Source organism: Castanea sativa, chromosome 5, assembly GCF_040712315.1.
Source record: "Castanea sativa cultivar Marrone di Chiusa Pesio chromosome 5, ASM4071231v1".
NCBI lineage: Eukaryota > Viridiplantae > Streptophyta > Magnoliopsida > Fagales > Fagaceae > Castanea > Castanea sativa.
The window spans coordinates 8,977,485-8,995,469 of NC_134017.1; the positions used below are offsets into that span (position 1 = coordinate 8,977,485).

At 34.0% G+C, this 17,985-nt stretch overlaps 1 protein-coding gene and 1 pseudogene across 1 annotated transcript; both read left to right on the forward strand.

The window, feature by feature from the left end:
* The first annotated feature begins 1,067 nt into the window (after nt 1–1,067).
* LOC142634680 (uncharacterized) lies at nt 1,068–3,969 on the forward strand (annotated as a pseudogene).
* Nucleotides 3,970–15,940: 11,971 nt separating this feature from the next.
* LOC142634682 (uncharacterized) lies at nt 15,941–17,314 on the forward strand. Its single transcript, XM_075808966.1, has 3 exons — nt 15,941–16,141; nt 16,280–16,372; nt 16,451–17,314. The coding sequence occupies exons 1-3, from the start codon at nt 15,941–15,943 to the stop codon at nt 17,312–17,314; spliced, it is 1,158 nt and encodes a 385-aa protein (XP_075665081.1).
* Nucleotides 17,315–17,985: the final 671 nt, after the last annotated feature.

The following is a 17,985-nucleotide window of genomic DNA, read 5'->3' on the forward strand; positions in this document are numbered from 1 at the left end:
CTTAAGATTTATTGTGAAAGTATTGTAAAAATATTGTGATAGTATTTCCTTCTTTTTTTCCCTCTTTTTTTCTCCTCCACGTACCATATTTCCTTCTTCTTCTTCTTCTTTTTTTCCTCTTTATTTCTCCTCCACACAAGTACAGTCTTTTTTTTTTCCTCTTTTTTTCCTTGCCACTTCCTCCAATCTCCAAAACGTTCCATAGAGCTCTTCCTCTTTTTTTTTTTTTTTTCCCTTTTCTCTTTGTACGTCGTCTGTAACACCCACCTCTTCCTCTTTCTTTCTTCCTTTCTCCCTTTTCTCTTAGCACTTCGTTTGTAACACCCACACACTTCTTCACCTTGATCTTCTTTATTCTTTTTTTTTTCTCTAAATTCAACCACTCACAAATGGGATGATTCAAATCGGGAAGATTCAAATCAGGAAGATTCACCTAAGGTAATTTCTCTTTTAATTTCACCAAAAATCTTCAATACCTCTCTCTCTTCGTAGCCCCAAAAATCTTCAGGGTAAAGGGCAGAGCAGAGAGATGAGATGAGAGGAATGAGGAATCTGGCGTAAGAACTGAGAACATCTTTTGATTTATTGAAGGGTAATTTGGTAATTGCCCACAAAGTCCAACGGATATATAAATCAACGCGCACGGGCTTTTCCAAAATGCACCTCAGAGCTCCATTCTGTGAATGAGCCTTCTCTTCACAAACCCAAAATGCAACTTTTTCCAAATAGTTGCTTTTTTTACCTAACCAAACGGGTCTTTTTTTAATTTGTAGTTTCAAAACGGGCTTTTTGGGTTGGGAAAGCTAAAACAAACGAGCACATAGTCTTTTGGCTTGTGAAAATCTTCTGAGTTTGTCTAGCTAGGAAATGGTCATCAAAAGCAGGTAAACAATCCATCAATTTAGTCTCTCCCATATTTTGAGCAAAGACTTTATGTAAAATATGATCAAATTTAAAAATCTTCCAAACTCCGCTGGTTTGTCAACTACATTCATCTATTTATATGCCTCTATTTTAGAATATCCGATGCAACACATACAAAACAATCCCCACACCACATAGAGAGAATGGAAATAAGGCCTGAAGGAGATGATATGATAGAACTCTACAATGCAGCAGGAACTGGGTGTATGATCACACTGTCTAGGTTGAAAGAGAAAGACCCACACTTCCTTTATAAAATTTCACTGAACACTTTTGACGAAACTCCATTACACATATCAGCTTCAATTGGCCACCTTGAATTTAGTAAAACTCTTCTACTTCTAAAACCCCAACTCGCTTACGAGCGGGACTTCCACAGACGCTACCCGCTTCACTTGGCTTCTGCTGAGGGTCACATAGAGATCGTTAAAGAACTGTTACATGCAAATTAGGATGCATGCACAATTCATGATCGAGATAGGAAAATTCCTCTCCATTATGCAGCCATGAGAGGACGTGTTGAGGTTGTGAGGGAGTTAATAATTGCATTCCCAAACTCAACTCAGGTTATGCTCGATGGGAGAGAGTCAGTTTTGCACTTATGTATTAAATACAACCAATTGGAGACTTTGAAGCTGTTGGTGGAATTTGTGAGTGACAAAGGGGATTTTCTCAATTCCAAAGACCATTATAACGGCAACACCATCTTGCATTTAGCTGTGATGCTAAAGCAAATTGAGGTATCTTTTAGTTTATGGCTTCATGCCTTGAATTACCTATATAAAATATATTTTGTGTCAAGAAGCTCAAATTGTAAGTCGATTATTTTGCCCCATATATGCACTATTTTTTGTTTATGATTTTTTTTTTAATGATATTACAAAATTCATATGGCTGGTTATGATATTGGAATATGCATGTGAATTGTTAATTGGACATGTTAGGTGGCAATGAGTAAGGACAGGAGTGAGTGATTGACATGAAATAAGATACACACCTATTAATTCAAAACTTTTGGATTAAACATGGTGTCTCAACATTTTGTACCAAGTCTAGATGTAAACTGTGGAGTCCTAAAAATCAAGATCCCAATAATTAAGTAAGAAATGGAAATTCAAATACTTAAAAGTAAATAAGAAGAAAAAAAAGGTGAAAGTATTCTCCTTCTACAAAAGAAAGGCCCTTGTCCACTAATAGAATTAGCATTAACAAAAACTAGTGTGTAGCCTCATGCATATGCATGGATTTAATTAAAAATAATCACAATTATACAATTCAAATTATACATGGTATTAGCTTACATTTTTTTTTTTGAAGCATTCATTTCTAAAATATGAAATGGTTTTTCATTATATATACATATACATATATATGGGTTGGGTTCAAGTTACACCTAGTATAACTTTAAGCAATACTACACCACCTAATAACTTCTTATAGGATTCATGTTTTGAAAATCTTACCTTTGAATTATATGTTCTTAACATTTATGACAATTTTCATATCAATTGGATGCTATTTACCATTCAAACCATAAACTCATCTTTTATACATTATTTTAAATTACAAAAACTTGAATTTAAACAATTAATTGATGACATGGCTATTAATTTTTTATCACCTTGAAATTTTGCAAGTATAGAAAATTTATGACGATTATGCAAGCTAACGATAGATTTGTCAAATTTTGCTTTCAACTAAAAAATATTGAGAGGTGTAACATTGTTTAAAGTTATATCAGGTATAATTTAATTGGATTTCTCTTAGGTTTGCTATTAATATATATATATATATATATATATATATATATATATATATATATATATATATATATAGATTTGTGCTTTTTACACAAAATGTTTTACACAATTTTATTTGGAAACAATGACTTTAAATCAAGATTTCTTTTTTTTTTTTTTTTTTTTTTTTGAGATGTGTGTAAAACTGTTTCAGTGCAATAAGTTATTTTCCAACTTTCTCTTGAAGAGGTGAACAACAATGACTTTCTAGTTTGGAAGAAGAAAAAAATACATGCTAATAGAATATAGCTTTTTAAAATCTAATTTTTGTGCCTGATGCATATCTCATGACATTTACTTTTTCATTGACTACATATGAGTGTTATGAGTTAATACACATAGGGGAAATTCTTTGTTTGTGTTGCATTTTAGTTATTGCTTGTTAGAAATAAATTATTCAATATCATAATGCACAAAATTTTTGCAGACAGTAAAATATTTGCTCTCAGTGTCTTCAGTGAAAGAAGGAGCATATGCCTTGAACCGAGCGGGTTTTACAGCTTCAGAATCCTTAGAGCACAATCCAAGAGACTTCAAAAGCTTCACTATCCAAAGCATTTTAATCGATGCTGGTCTTGGAAGAGGAAATGAACAAAATAATCTTTCACCAACATTAGACGTTGTCGTTGGTCACCATGAATTACCAAAACCAGTACTACCAAGCAAAAAAAAGAGAAAATGGTTAGAGTACTTAAGATACCAAGGTAATTGGATAGAAGAGACACGCGGTTCATTAATGGTGGTGGCTACGGTAATCACAACTATCACTTTCCAACCTGCAGTCAGCCCCCCAGGCGGAGTTTGGCAAACAAATGTAACTGAAGTTAGTAAAGGTTTTGGATGCGGCCCCTCTAATGTATGTTTGGCTGGAACCTCAGTGGAAGGCTCTCGGAATTCTAATTTCTTCTACCACTTTTTTATGTTTTGCAACACCCTTTCTTTCACTGCATCTCTATTTGTCATCTTTTTGTCTATTAGTGGATTCTCTCTCAAGAATAAGTTTGGCATGGGGTTCTTGACATTTGCCATATGGACCACTATCACATCCTTAGCCCTTGCCTATATGAGTGCAGTGATCCTAGTGTTACCATCGAAATCTTCTAGAGCATTACGACTATATGAAGTTTTTATGACAGTTTGGAGTTTGATTATCATGATGGTTGTGGTTCTTTTAATTCACATAATTCGCTTTCTCTCTTGCCTTGTAAAGAAGATACGAAAGTTAATCATTCAAAAGCAAAGGTGATAACAAGTTGGACAAATAGGGTTAGAACAAGTCGTATATCTGGAGATGGGGGACGACAAATTTCGGCGGTTGAGATTTCAATTTTCTTTCAAAGGAAAGTAGTTGGCAGGTTGTGTGGTCTTCAATTACTAATCAGTACCAGATTGTAATCCTAATGTATTGGCTACTCTTCATGACCAAGTCTTTTCTTCTTTTTCCACTTATTTCTTTCCAGTGTGCTTCTTGTTCAAATAGAAATTGAAATAATGATATATGTATCTTTTATATTTTGTAATATAATGAAGTGGTATCCCAACCTTATGATTAGACCATTTCACTATCTTTGCCCATTAAATGCCTTAAAATCCCAAAAACAATAGTGGTCAATGGAATTTGAGACATTCGGATTTACAGTTCTTAAAGTTTGTTGAGTCCACCACCCAAATGTCCCCAAAAAGATATGATCACATGTTTTAATTATATTTTAGAAATTTTAGGGTTTGATTGGTAAGAGTATTTTAATAGAGTTTTTTATTTTGCAATCCATAAAATTGTGGGTCCTATACTTAAATTTATTGTTTGGCTAATATTTTTTAAATACAGTTTTCAAAAAATTGTATCATATTTTCTTGTTTTAGAAATTTTTTTTGAAAACGGCTAAGGAAGTGTTTTCAAGATAAAAAAAATGTTTTTAAAGACATAGTGTGTGTGTATATGTGTATATATATATATATATATATATATATATATAACCAAAGTTTTTACTTTTGGTTGACCTCTCCACAATTTTTCACATTAGCTTTTTTTATTTATAATTTTTAAATTTGATTTATTTGACTTTTGGTTGACTTTTAATTGCAGGCACCACAATTTTCCCCGTCACTTTTCTTTTCTTTAAATTCTTTTTAACGTTTTATTATATTAGAATTTATCAATTTAGAACCCTAATACAAGTATACTGCTCCCCCTTCAGACTTCACATTAAAGCCAAAGTGCTAAACCCCACAACCTCTCTGTTTTCTAATATACGCCAACGCCCCACAACCTCTATTTTCTAATATATGCAGTTCATAGCTTCTTCTTATTCTTTTTTAATTTTTTTTTTCTCTGGGGTTTTGATTTGGGGTTCTCTCTCACTCTTCGAGTTTTCAGTTTTGGTAGATATATTAGATTCCAATTGTTTCTCAATTTTTCCGCTCCTACTTAGAGATTTGATTTTAAGTTTTTGAATTTCTTGATAACATCTGTAAGCATCCACCTTTGTCAAAAATACAAGATTGGTATACCCAAAGTCTAAGCATTGGTGATTTGGAGCTCCTCGGGCATGTTGCTAAGTAGTTTTCAAGTACTTTAATTCAGGGCAGCAAAATGTCATAAGGACTGAACCGTTGAAAAATTGTGCTTTGTATTCTCAAATTAGTTGAGTAAGTCCATCTCTTCCTACTAAAATGCGCTGGGCAATTTATGTGTTTGTTGCAATTTGAGCTATTTTATGTTTTAGAGACTATATATGTCTTTACTTCGAATATTTTAAAATAATGGATTTGATAAATAATTCAATAAGGTGATTTGCATTATGATAGAAATTAAAGGCGCATTTCCATGTTAAATATAGTTTTCCTTATGTTCTTTATATTTTCCTTATTTACATGTATTCTGGTTTGCTTCCAACAATTTTATTTTCTGATTGTAAATCATTAGAAAGCAAGGTAATTGTGTTTCATTTATTTTCTCTTTTGTGTATATTATTCACATATTCCAATTAGGTAGTCAAAAGTAATTTGGTTGGTTAAAGGTATTGTTCTTTAGTGCCAAATATTTTTTTGAATTGGAAGCCTTAAGGAACAATTTTCATGAACAAGGAACCCTTATTTTTTTGGTATATTTTATGTTCATTTAGCCCTTGGTGTTACTATCAATTACATATGATTTGATGCTAATGAAAGATTTTTTTTCAAGGCAAAGTAACTGGTGTTTCTGTACTATTGTTTAGCTCTAAGTTGAGGACTTCTTTCATTGTAATTCTGGATGGTTCTTGCTTCATGTTGAACAAAAATTCTTGAATTTGCTGCAAACCTTGATAGGTATTGCTTAATGAAAAGTTATTTGTCTCATATATGTGATCAACTGCAACTATCACGGCCATTGCTCTTGCACATGGAGGGGTAAGTCCATATGACTTCAATTTTTTTTTTTTCCATGCATCTTTCATAGCAAAGTTAGCAATCTGACACTAACTCAAAAATAATTGAAATAAATATGACTCAAGGCTTACTTTGTCTTGAAGATTTTCAGTTTTTTTTTTTTTTTTTTTTTTTTTTTAATGTATACTATATATTCTTACATTAATGATTTTTTTATATAGCAGATAATCTGTCTGTGTCTTTTTAAGAAATTCAATGAGTAATATAATATTTTTGTCTTAGTTTGTCTCAAATTATAATTTATAGGTTTTGATTTTCTGTTTTCAGTTGGGTTGTAACTGTTGCTTTGCAGATAGTTTTTGCTTGCAGCAAATATTTTTTGAAATTCATTAATATATTTTTGTTTTGGTTGGAATTACTTAGATTTTTCAAGTTAGAATGAGTTTTGAGAAGGAAAATGATGTGTAAACTCAAGAAGCAATGTGGGAAAGGCAACAGGAACTTGAGACTAAGAAGACATATGCTAGGTACACAAAACTTTTTCTCCTTTTGATTTCAATTGGGTATTTATTTTTGTTCTCCTTATTTTGAATTATGGAGGGGTAATTGATGTTTTTCATGTTTCATTTATTATTGTTGTTTTTTTAGTGTCTAGAGTTTTGCTGCCTAGAATTGTGAAGTTTTAGATCTCTATAAACTAGATTGTTTAACCTAATTAATTAACCAAGAGAATACTTATGTTTATTATTCAGATCTAGGTTAAAACAAAACAATCACAAATAATAAAGCAGCGGAAAATAAAGAACACAAAGATCTGATGACCTAGGAAAACCTAACCAGTAAAAAACCCGGGGAGGATTTAACCTAACTATCCTCAAGGTAAAACAGATCCACTATGAAAGAATTGAAGTTTGTACAGTAGAACTTAGGCCACTAACATTCTATTGCTACCTCAAGTAGAAAACTTACTACCACGACCCCATGACTACTTCGAGTCCACGGACTACTTCTTTCTTTGATCAACAGCAACCACAAGTTCTCCTATTTATGAATCTTTAAGCTCTTGAAATAGCAACCGAAGAGATCACCAAGTTTTTGACATCAATCTTGATCTTGATAACCCTAAATGTGTATGAAGGTAAACACCTCTAGATCTCATAAAAGATTCACACACACAGCATATCAACAACCTCTAAAACGTGGTTAGGGTTTTTCTATTTATATGAGATATAAAATATAAAACCCTACACGTCAAACAGGCTTGAGCTGAGTTGGAAATTCTGCAGAAAAAAACAATCTACACAAGGTTCGATTGATTGCGTCTAATTTTTGATCAATCGAGCTTTGTAGATTTAGTCCAATAAATCCTGCAATCACTCGATTCCAACTTTACACATAAACACACTTTAAGCAGCCTAAATCAAGACTTTAAGTTTTGATCATGGTTTGCCAACACATTATACATTGAAGTTCTAATACATTAGTCCCTAAGGTCTTAGAACCTAACAATCTCCTCCTTTGGCAATCCGTGACAAAACACATAACAAAATTGAAATGCTCAAAGTTACAAACAGCCCATTTAAAAATCAAGATGCCCAAAGACAAATCAACCTAATTACTATATATCAGTTGCCAGTATAGACAGCAGCAAGATTGAATAAATTTGTAACTTGTATCTTCCTGAAACATTCAACAAACACATAAATGTATGTGTGGAAAATACAAGTAAAACAAAATAAAATTCTTGATTTCATAAAACAAAAAATTAAGACGTATACCATGAATAACCTCATAATATAAATCAATAATCAATGTAGCACATGTGAAACAAGAAACAAAGCGTCTTCCCCTAACATATACAACCCATAAAAGTAAATACATCAGGACCAAAACAAATACATCATGAAAGTCCTAGATACAATCGAACAAAACTCCCCCTATCTCCATCAATAAAACTCCCCCTTTTTGTGATGAATTTCCAAAAGGCAATCAAGGCTCATCATCAAAAGAAGGTGGTGGAGAAGACCGCCGAGCACTCGCCAAATCTACACGCAATACCTGACGCTTCGTGAGCACATCCACCAAAAGCTGTCCATGTGCCGCCTAAACGGTCATAACAGTATCCAATATACTCTGAATGGATGAATCACCCGAAGATGAAGGTGGAGGATCAATAGCAATAGTGGGATCGACAAACTCTTCAGTTGTGGGGTCACTTGAAAAAGGAGGATGAGATGCAGCACCTATGGAAGACTCTACATAAGGGAGTTTAGAGCTAGCTTTCATCTGAGCTGCTCTTTGCCTAAGGAAGGTGGCACCTATGGGAGCGATGGTATGGATAGGCTCAGATGCAAGAAACTCCTCTAATCCTAAATGTAACAAAATCCTATGAATAAAAACAGGGGAAAAAAGACCATGTGACTTAGAACTACTCCTATGAACCTCAACTAAAGAACGAATGAAAAGAGATGAAAAACACATAGGAGCATCAGTCACAAGAACATACAAAAAAACACGTCTCCCAATTAGAATGGTGTGCAAATGAGAGATAGGCCAAATCGAATGACAAGAAGTTCGGAAAAACAAGTAATTGAGCTTAGTAAGCTCATGGGAGGTGATACAAGTATCAGTACCCCAACTAATGGAAGTACCGGTGAGATATGACATAATGTCATCGAGTAGAAGGGTCTAAGAATAAGGATACACAGGTTATCGTACCAAAGGTACCCCAAGAGCATAGGCCACTACTAAAGGAGTAATGGCATACTCTTCACCCCTTATCCAGCTCATCATATAGTGAGTGTTGGAATCATTGGAGTGGACAGAGAGGTTCAAATAGAACTCTCTTATTAAGATAGTCGGAAGAGGGTACTTTATATCCATAAGAGGTAACCAGCCCCTACGCTCAAAGTTCCACCTAATCTCCCCATCAAGCTCATCTAAAATCACCTTCTGCTCAGCCCAAACAGACCTAAATATATTAAGCTTCTCATAGGTCTCTTGGTTTTTCTCAACCCTAAATCTCTCACAATCGAAAGCCAGGGTAGAGGGTGTGGTGGAGGTTTTCTTGTTGGCTCTAGTCTTCCTAATTATGATGCTAAGGATTGAAAAGGAAAGATAAAAACAAGAAAAAAAAATAGAGAAAACCCAAGGCAGACTGCATTAGAGAGTGTTAGACAAAACAAATATAGAAAATAACAATCTATATGATCCATGACATGAATGCACACATGATGCATGCCCTAATTCATTGAAATTTGTTCAATTCTATATTATAAACCAACAATTGATTTGAACAAAGAGTTTTAGAACAAAAACCCCAAATTTGGAAAAACTACTTTCAAAAAATACCAACAAATTTATCAATTTATCATTGCACTAGTTAGATAACATCATATAATGACATAATCAATCAAAAACACAAGTCAGTTTCATCAATTTTAGCTCAATTGAACAAAATCTCCAATTTCTTAAACTTTCAAGCCCTAGAATTTCAAAATTTTCCCAAATCACAAAATGAATCAAATTAATGCATGGGAATCATGTTAATAACATCTAGAGACAAAAACCCGATGATCAAATGTGAAAGAAAACAAATTAAAAAAAAAAATTCAAATACCCCAAATTTTACGAGTTTGAAAATTTCAACTAAAATGCATGAAAAATGTGAATAAAATGAAAAAGAAAGGGTAAAAGTGACTTACAAGCACAAGAAGACAAAAACCCTGAGAAATTCTAGGAAGAAAATGACAAATTTGGCTTGGATTAGATCGGTCAAAGAGGAACAGTCAAAAAGCTTTTGAAAAGAATTGAAAAGTATGAAGAACACGTGAAAGAAAACGCTTTTTAAAAAACTCACAGTACGAATTTCGATCGGTCGAAAATTAGATTTGATCAATTGAAAACCAATTTCGATCAGTCCAACATCAATCAAGCCAGGCAGATTCAAACCTTAATTTTTATCGCATTTTCAATTTGTCGAGCAACAGGTTCGATCAATTGAAAATTTGAAAAACTCTTCTTCTTTTTTTTTTTTTTTGGAAAAACAGAGCATTTTAATGCAGAAACTCCTCAAAGCACATTATTTATGGATGAAATGAATGAGTATAAGATGAAAAGTTTTTCAAAAACACTTGAATTCAACCCAGATCTCCCAAAAACAAGTTTTTCAATCCATTTGTCCTCAAAAAAATTAACCATGAAACATATTTTACATTAGAATCTGGGCACATTTAATCTTGGATTGCCACAACAAGATCACACACAATATTATGTACTAAGTTTAGCAAAAACTAACTTGTGTAGTGTGTGTAACTAGCAATAGCTTAAGATACATGTAAGGTGATATGTAAATAGTAATCAATCACAATTTCTACAAAATTTATGACATAAATTTGAAAGAGACTATCACTTAAAGAGTTACATCATATAACTCTCACATCTCCTAGAAAACAAGCTTGCAATCTTGTAAGTTTCTTGTTTTGCCTTATAATGTACACACCAATTTTATTTGATTGTGAATTGATTATAGCCCAATAATGTACACACCAATTTTAGCATTAAATCCGAGACTACACCTTATGTTTTTTTTGTGCATGTGTTACACTTTCTCTAGCAACAAATCTTATGATATGCACTAAGGTGTTCATGATTGACTAGTAAACAGTAGTGAGATGGTTATTTATGCCTTTCTCGTTAAGTTCAAGTCCAAATAATCAAAAGCATGTGACTTCAAGATCAACCTCAAGTGATCAAAAGCTATAAACAACTCTCACACAACATACACTACAAAGCTAAAACTAGCAAAGTGTAGTAAAATAAGCTCATCCAAGCTAAATAAGGTACATAAACATGTTATGTAAAGATAATATGACTAACTTTGATTATAAGTCCAAGAAAAATAATGCAAAACACATTTTTCCTTCCTTTTCCTTTCCTTTTTTTTTAATTTTATTTTTATTTTAAAATTTTGGAGAAGAATGACAAACACAACCTATCATGAAATGCATGAATGTTATGCAATACAAATCCTAAAAGAAACAAAAACAACGAAAGAAGAATGGTCACAAAGAATAGAGAGATGAAGCACAAGGACCATGTTAGAAAGACTCAATTAGATTAAGCCTTTTGCATCCAAAACCTTTTAGTTGCAACTCTAGCATTGGAGCTATTATTCTTATTAGAATAATGAGTAACTTTAGGATTGGAATAAAGGTTTAATGTCTTTACCAACTCACCAATAAGTACCATAGGATCTTGTGCCTGAGGCACAGATACTTTTGGCTTATTTGCTCGCTTCGCAGCTTGCAACTTGAAATAGTTTGGACAAATATCCAGTCTTTCCACAAAAATGACAAACCCATAAAGGTCTCTCGTGCTCCTTAGCCTTAGAGAGAGTAGGATTCTTAGGCTTAGACTCTTTAAGGTCAACCCTAATCTTCCTAAGAGGTGTAACTTCTACTAGTTTGACAATCTCACTCACGGGAGGCTCAAAAGAAGGAACAAAATTTGTGGAATGAGTTTCAGACATTGAGATGCTTTCTACAAAACCTAGACCAGTTTCGTCTAAAGGAGACTTCTGAACACTCAACATGTAATCAAGTTTAGAACTAGCAGACCTATTAGTTTGTTCTCTAGCAACAAATAATTCTAGTTCCAATTTCTTAATCTTTTTAATCAACATCATGTTCTCAGTCTTCACTTTATCAATTAAAGTGCTAGCATCAAGCAATTTCAACAACAAATTTTATTTATCAAGTTCAAGAGAAGCAATTTTCTTTAAACCTTTATCAATATTCATTACATCTTTTGCAACAACTTTACATAGCTTATTGTAAGCATCTTGCAAATCACCACATTCAAAGAGTTCCCCATCAGAAGGGTTCACTTCAACCACAACACTTTCATCAACTACAACTGTAGCTGTAAAAGCAACGAAGTTTCCATCTTCATCACTACTAGATTCGTGATTAGAAGCTTCATCGCCACTAAGGGCTACAGCCATAGCCTTACCCTTTAATCTAAAAAATGTAGGACATTCTGATTTCACATGAACATACCCTTGACAACCAAAACATTGTTGTCCTAAAGAATTATTAGAGGTTTGACCTACTTTCTCTTTATTTTTATCAGTATTGTTCACTTTAGTGGGTTCATTCCTCTAAAAATTCCTAGGTTCAGCATTCTTTTTACCCCTTGCCCTTTTGTTATTGTTTCTAAGAAAGTTTTTAAAGTTCTTGGCAAGATATGCAATCTTTGTAGAAGAGAGTTCATCATCAAATCTATTTCTATCAACATCATCAACTGACTTAAGAGCAATTGATTTGGATTTGTTTGTCTTAGGTAGGTCTAGCTCATAAGGCTAGAGAGATCCTACATGCTCATCAATAGGGATGGAGTCCACATCCTTGCTATCAGTAATGACAGTCACTTTGGCTTTAAAATCCTCAGCCAAGGATCTAAGAATCTTCCTAACTATCTTAGGTTGATCATAAATTTCACTCAAATTATAGGCAGAATTAACAATATCATTAAGCTTAGCATAGAATTCAACAAAACAATCATCATCAAACATCCTAACGCTTTCAAATCTAGTTGTTAACTACTGCAACTTATTGATCTTAACTGCCTTTGTGCCTTTATGCACAGTTTGGAGAATATTTCATTCAGTATGAGCAACCTCAACATTTGAGATCCTTTCGAATTCCTCCATAGAAATAACATTAAAAATAGTATTCATGGCTTTGCTATTAAAAGCGGCTGCTTCTTTATGAGAAGTTTGCCACTTACAAGAGTAGTCGGTTTCTCCCATCCGTATTCAACAGAATTCCAAACTCTCTCATCAATTGATTTCAAGAATACTTTCATCCTTACTTTTCAGTAGGCATAGTTGGTCCCATCAAAGTGAGGTGGAATCACAAGAGAGTGACTGTATTCCATGACAATAGGGATCAAGGATCAACTCTTAAATCAAAGGATCTAAAATACTAGAGCTAACTTGCTCTGATACCACTTGTAAATTTTTAGATCCATGTAAACTAGATTGTTTAACCTAATTAATCAACCAAGTGAATACTTAGGTTTATTATTCAAATCTAGGTTAAAACAAAACAATCACAAATAGTAATGCAACGGAAAATAAAGAACACAAAGATCTGATGACCTAGGAAAACTTAATCGGTAAAAAACTAGGAAATGATTTAACCTAGCTATATTCAAGGTAAAACAGATCCACTATGAAAGAATTGAAGATTGTACAATAGAACTTAGACCACTAAGATTTTATTGTTACCTCGAGTAGAAAACTTACTACCACGACCCTATGATAGCTCCGAGTCCACAGATTACTTCTTTCTTTGATCTACAGCAACCACAAGTTCTCATACTTGTGAATCTTTAAGTTCTTGAAACAACAACTGAAGAGATCACTAAGTTCTTGACATCAATCTTGATCTTGATAACCCTAAGTGTGTATGAAGGTAAACACCTCTAGATTTCATAGAAGATTCACACACACAACATATCAATAACCTCTAAAACGTGGCTAGGGTTTTTCTATTTATATAAGACATAAAATATAAAACCCTACATGACAAACAGGCTTGGGCTGAGTTGGAAATTCTGCAGAAAAAACAATCTGCATGAGGTTTGATCGATCGAGTCTAATTTTCGATCGGTCAAGCCTTGCAAATTTAGTCCAATAAATTCTAGAATCACTCGATTCCAACTTTACACATAAACACACTTTGAGCAACCTAAATCTACACTCTAAGTTTTGATCATGGTTTGCCAACACATTACACATTAAAGTTCTAGTACATTAGTCCCTAAGGTCTTAGAACCTAACAAGAATGTTACTTATATGTTGATGAAATATCTTAAAGTGCATATTGGATTTTCAATATTGGATATTTGGTTGCACTTATTACTGCAATGCTGAATGGTTTCCTCCATGACTAGTGGTCACACAATGTAAACCAACTTTGAACTTATAAATCCATTCCTATTCAAGAATTATAGGAGCATAAGTATAATGATGATGTTATTTTTGTTTCAAATGGTAATTCATTAATCTCGAACATTTTTTGCAGGGACTAAGGCTTCACAATGTTGGAATTGTGAATTTGAAAGAAGCAGACAAGAAGAATTTATTAAATCATAAGAAGCTATACGTGGTTCTTGATTTTGATCATACTCGGCTAAATTTTAATGAGTTTACAGATATGACATCAAAATAAAATATTTAAAGAAACAAATAGATATTTACAAGGTATTATTGTTAATTACCTTTATATTTTATTACTTTAGTAGTGTGCTTAGCATTTTGTATATCATCTTTTTTTTAGGTATCATGGTGACATTGCTTCTTTTTTTGCTATTGTAACATCGTCATTTTGTAGAACTTTTAGAAGTCAACACGAATGATTGTTGTTAGGTTCTGAATCAATAGTTCTGAATCTGTAGATGAAAGTTTTATTTAAGTGCTTTCGGATTGTCAATGGAATGTTTTTTAAGTTAAAAAAAAAAAATTAATGTAGGATAGTCTATCATCCTAATATGATGTTACTCAATTTTATTTGGTAGTTTAGACTTTAGAGCTCACTCATGATAAATTTCTTTCTAATTATGACTGAGATTATGCATCAACAAGTTTCCAATTATTTGAAGTATGTAGTAGTTTCATTCTCAAAGGTTCTTGCTGCATCATATTGAACTCGAACTGTTTGTATTTTGAAGTTAACTTGAACTCTTATTAAAAACATGGTTTTGGATCTACTCTATGTGAAACACTATACAGAAGTAAACTTTGACTTTTTAGTTTTAAATTATAATTTTTAACTTCTATAGTCAAACTAAGAAGGGTGAAGGAAAATGTTTTTTTTTTTTTAAAGGGAAAAAGGCTTATGGATTTTATGAGATGGAGGGCACTTGTGATGAAATGTGTTACTTCAGTCACTTACTTAGTGAGAATTTATGGAAAGCCTAGAGGTCATATGGTACCTAGTAGAGGACTCTGGCAAGGGGATCCTTTATCGCCCTATTTATTTCTTTTATGTGCTGAAGGTCTCTTTGCCTTGATAAAATCTGCAGTTAACAGTGGTGATAGGGGGGGTATTGAAGTGTGTAGAGGTGGTCCTAAATTATCTCATCTATTTTTTGCAGATGATAGTCTAATTTTTTGCAAGGCTTCCATTGAGGAGTGTTTGGCTTTATAACGAATTTTACAGGTTTATGAGAAAGCTTTAGGGCAACAGTTGAATCATGTGAAGACTTCCTTGTTTTTTAGCAGTAATACTCCGGGTGATATTATGGAGGAGATAAAAAATATGTTTAGAGCTCAGGTGATCAGACAACATAAGAAGTATTTAGGCTTAACTTCTTTAGTGGGGCGACGCAAGCATAATACTTTTAGTGAGATAAAAGAAAAATTGGGTAAGAAGTTGGCACGTTGGAAGGAGAAGATGTTATCCAAGGCTGGAAAGGAAGTTCTAATCAAGGCAGTGGCATAGGCTATTCCCACTTATACCATGAGTTGTTTTGAAATTCCAGATTCACTATGTGATGAACTTACAACAATGATTAGGAATTTTTGGTGGGGGCAGAAGCGAGATGAAAAAATGATGGCTTGGTTGAGTTGGGATAAATTATGTAAATCTAAGGAGGAAGGTGGTATGGGGTTTAAGCAATTACGAGAATTAAATTTAGCACTTTTGGTGAAACAAGGTTGGCGGCTTCAGATGAAACAAGACTCTTTGGTGTATCGAGTCCTAAAGGCAAAGTACTTTCCCAAGTGTGATTTTATTGATGTTACTATTGGCCATAATCCTTCTTTTACCTAGTGGAGTATAATGGCGGCACAGGGGCTGGTGAGGTATGGAATAAGGTGGAGAATTGGGAATGGGGAGCAAGTCCGTGTCTGGGGTGATAAGTGGTTGCCTTCTCCTAGCACATATCAAGTGTCTTCACCGAAGCTTTTTTTGAGTGCTGATACTCAAGTGTGTGAGTTTATAAATAAGGAGGAGGCCACGTGGAAGATTGATGTGCTGAAGGTTTTATTCTTGCCTCATGAAGTTGATTTAATTAGTAGTATTCCTCTTAGTTCTCGGATGCCAACTAATAAGCAGATTTGGGCTCTCACTTCCCATAGTTTATTTAGTGTTCGCAGTGCCTATTATGGTGCTCTATAGTTATACAAGGCTGAAACTAGTGCTACTTGTTCAGATGACAGCGTTAATAGGAGATTTTGGAAGCAAATTTGGCAGCTATCTATTCCGCATAAGGTTAGACATTTTGTGTGAAGGGCTTGCCGTGACATTTTGCCTACAAAAAGGAACTTGTTGCGGAGGAACATATTGCAGGATAGTCGGAGCGAGGGCTGTAATCAGGAGGACGAGACAGCAGGCCATTTGTTTTGGACGTGTCCAAGAGCTCGTGAAATGTGGCAGAATTCGAAGTGGGTTTTCCCAGTGCAATCAGAGCATTGTAGTTCATTTAAAGAGCTTATGTGGTGCTTGTTGATGGTTGATCAACCCAGGTTTGAGCTTGTTGCTAAGGTGGGAACGTGCGCATGGGCGTTGTGGTACAATAGGAATGAAGTTCGGCTTGGGGGTGTAAGGAAGGCTGGTCACGTTCTGTTGCGGGGGGCCGTGCAATATGTGGAAGAATATTATGCAGTTTATGAACTCTCTCCCACACCCTTAATCCCAGCTGCGCATAGAAAAACATGGTCTCCTCTGTTGGATCATTCTTACAAGGTTAATGTTGATGGTGCCACATTTTCAGACCTTGGAGCTGTTGGTATTGGGGTGATAGTTCGGGATGTGTCTGGGCAAGTTGTAGCAGCTTTAAGCAGTAAACTCATGGCTCCTTTAGGGGCCATTGAGACGGAAGCAAAGGCTTTAGAGGCTGGGTTGCAGTTTGATAGGGATGTTGGGATTCAGGATTTCATTTTGGAGAGTGATTCTTTGTTGCTTATTTGTTCATTAGCAGGTCTGTCTTCCCCTCCATCTTCTATGGCTTCGGTGGTGCAAGGGTTGTTGGAGATTAGTGGGGAGTTTCGTAAGGTGGCCTTTTCTCATGTATGTCGCCAAGGGAATAGACCGGCTCATCTTTTAGCTAAACATGCCAAGGGCATTGTTGATTTTTCTACTTGGTTGGAAGAGAAGCCTTGTTTCTTAGAACAAGCACTTCTCCATGATGTACTTTCTTTTGCAGATTCTTAATAAAGTTGTTGGTTTCACATAAAAAAAAAAAAAAAAAAAATATATATATATATATATATATATATATATATATATATATATATCATCTATCCTAATGTTGGAATATCTAGATGAAGAATTTGCACTTGATCCATTAAGACCAAATTCGAACATGCAAGTGACTCTGCTGATAATAGCATAATTTTGCATATTTATAGCATTATTATACTTATTTTGAGTTAATTCATGCATTTTATATTTGGTTTTGGAATAATGTTGAATAATTAATTTTGAGCTTAATTGGATTTTTAATGCAAAAATTTGTCTTTTGTAGGAGAATGGAATTAAATAAGTGGATTTGTGTAAAGAAGAAAGCTAATGGACTTTATTTTTACAAGGGCCATAATGAAGTAAAAGTAGGTCAATCCAATGAAATTTGAGTCTAATTGGAGCAAGGAATCAAAGGAAATTTGCACCAAATCCAAGTCCAATTCAGATTAGGATTCCAACCAGCGCACCAGTTAGTATTTTGGGCATAACTCAGCTCAGATGTCCAATAGAGATGATTCAAGTTGAGCTGGAAATCTAACTTAAATGGCTACAAATTTTTAGTTTACCATAAGTCCGAATTCTGAAGTTAAATGGGCCAAAAGTATCGGTTAAATGAAGCCAAAAATCCTGGGATTTTCTCC

Coding starts and splice junctions, on each gene's coding strand:
- LOC142634682 (XM_075808966.1), top strand. CDS start 15,941: ATGGCGGCACAGGGGCTGGTGAGGTATGGAATAAGGTGGAGAATTGGG. Junction 16,142..16,279: donor GGAAGATTGATGTGCTGAAG/GTTTTATTCTTG, acceptor GGTGCTCTATAG/TTATACAAGGCTGAAACTAG. Junction 16,373..16,450: donor AGCTATCTATTCCGCATAAG/GTTAGACATTTT, acceptor AACATATTGCAG/GATAGTCGGAGCGAGGGCTG.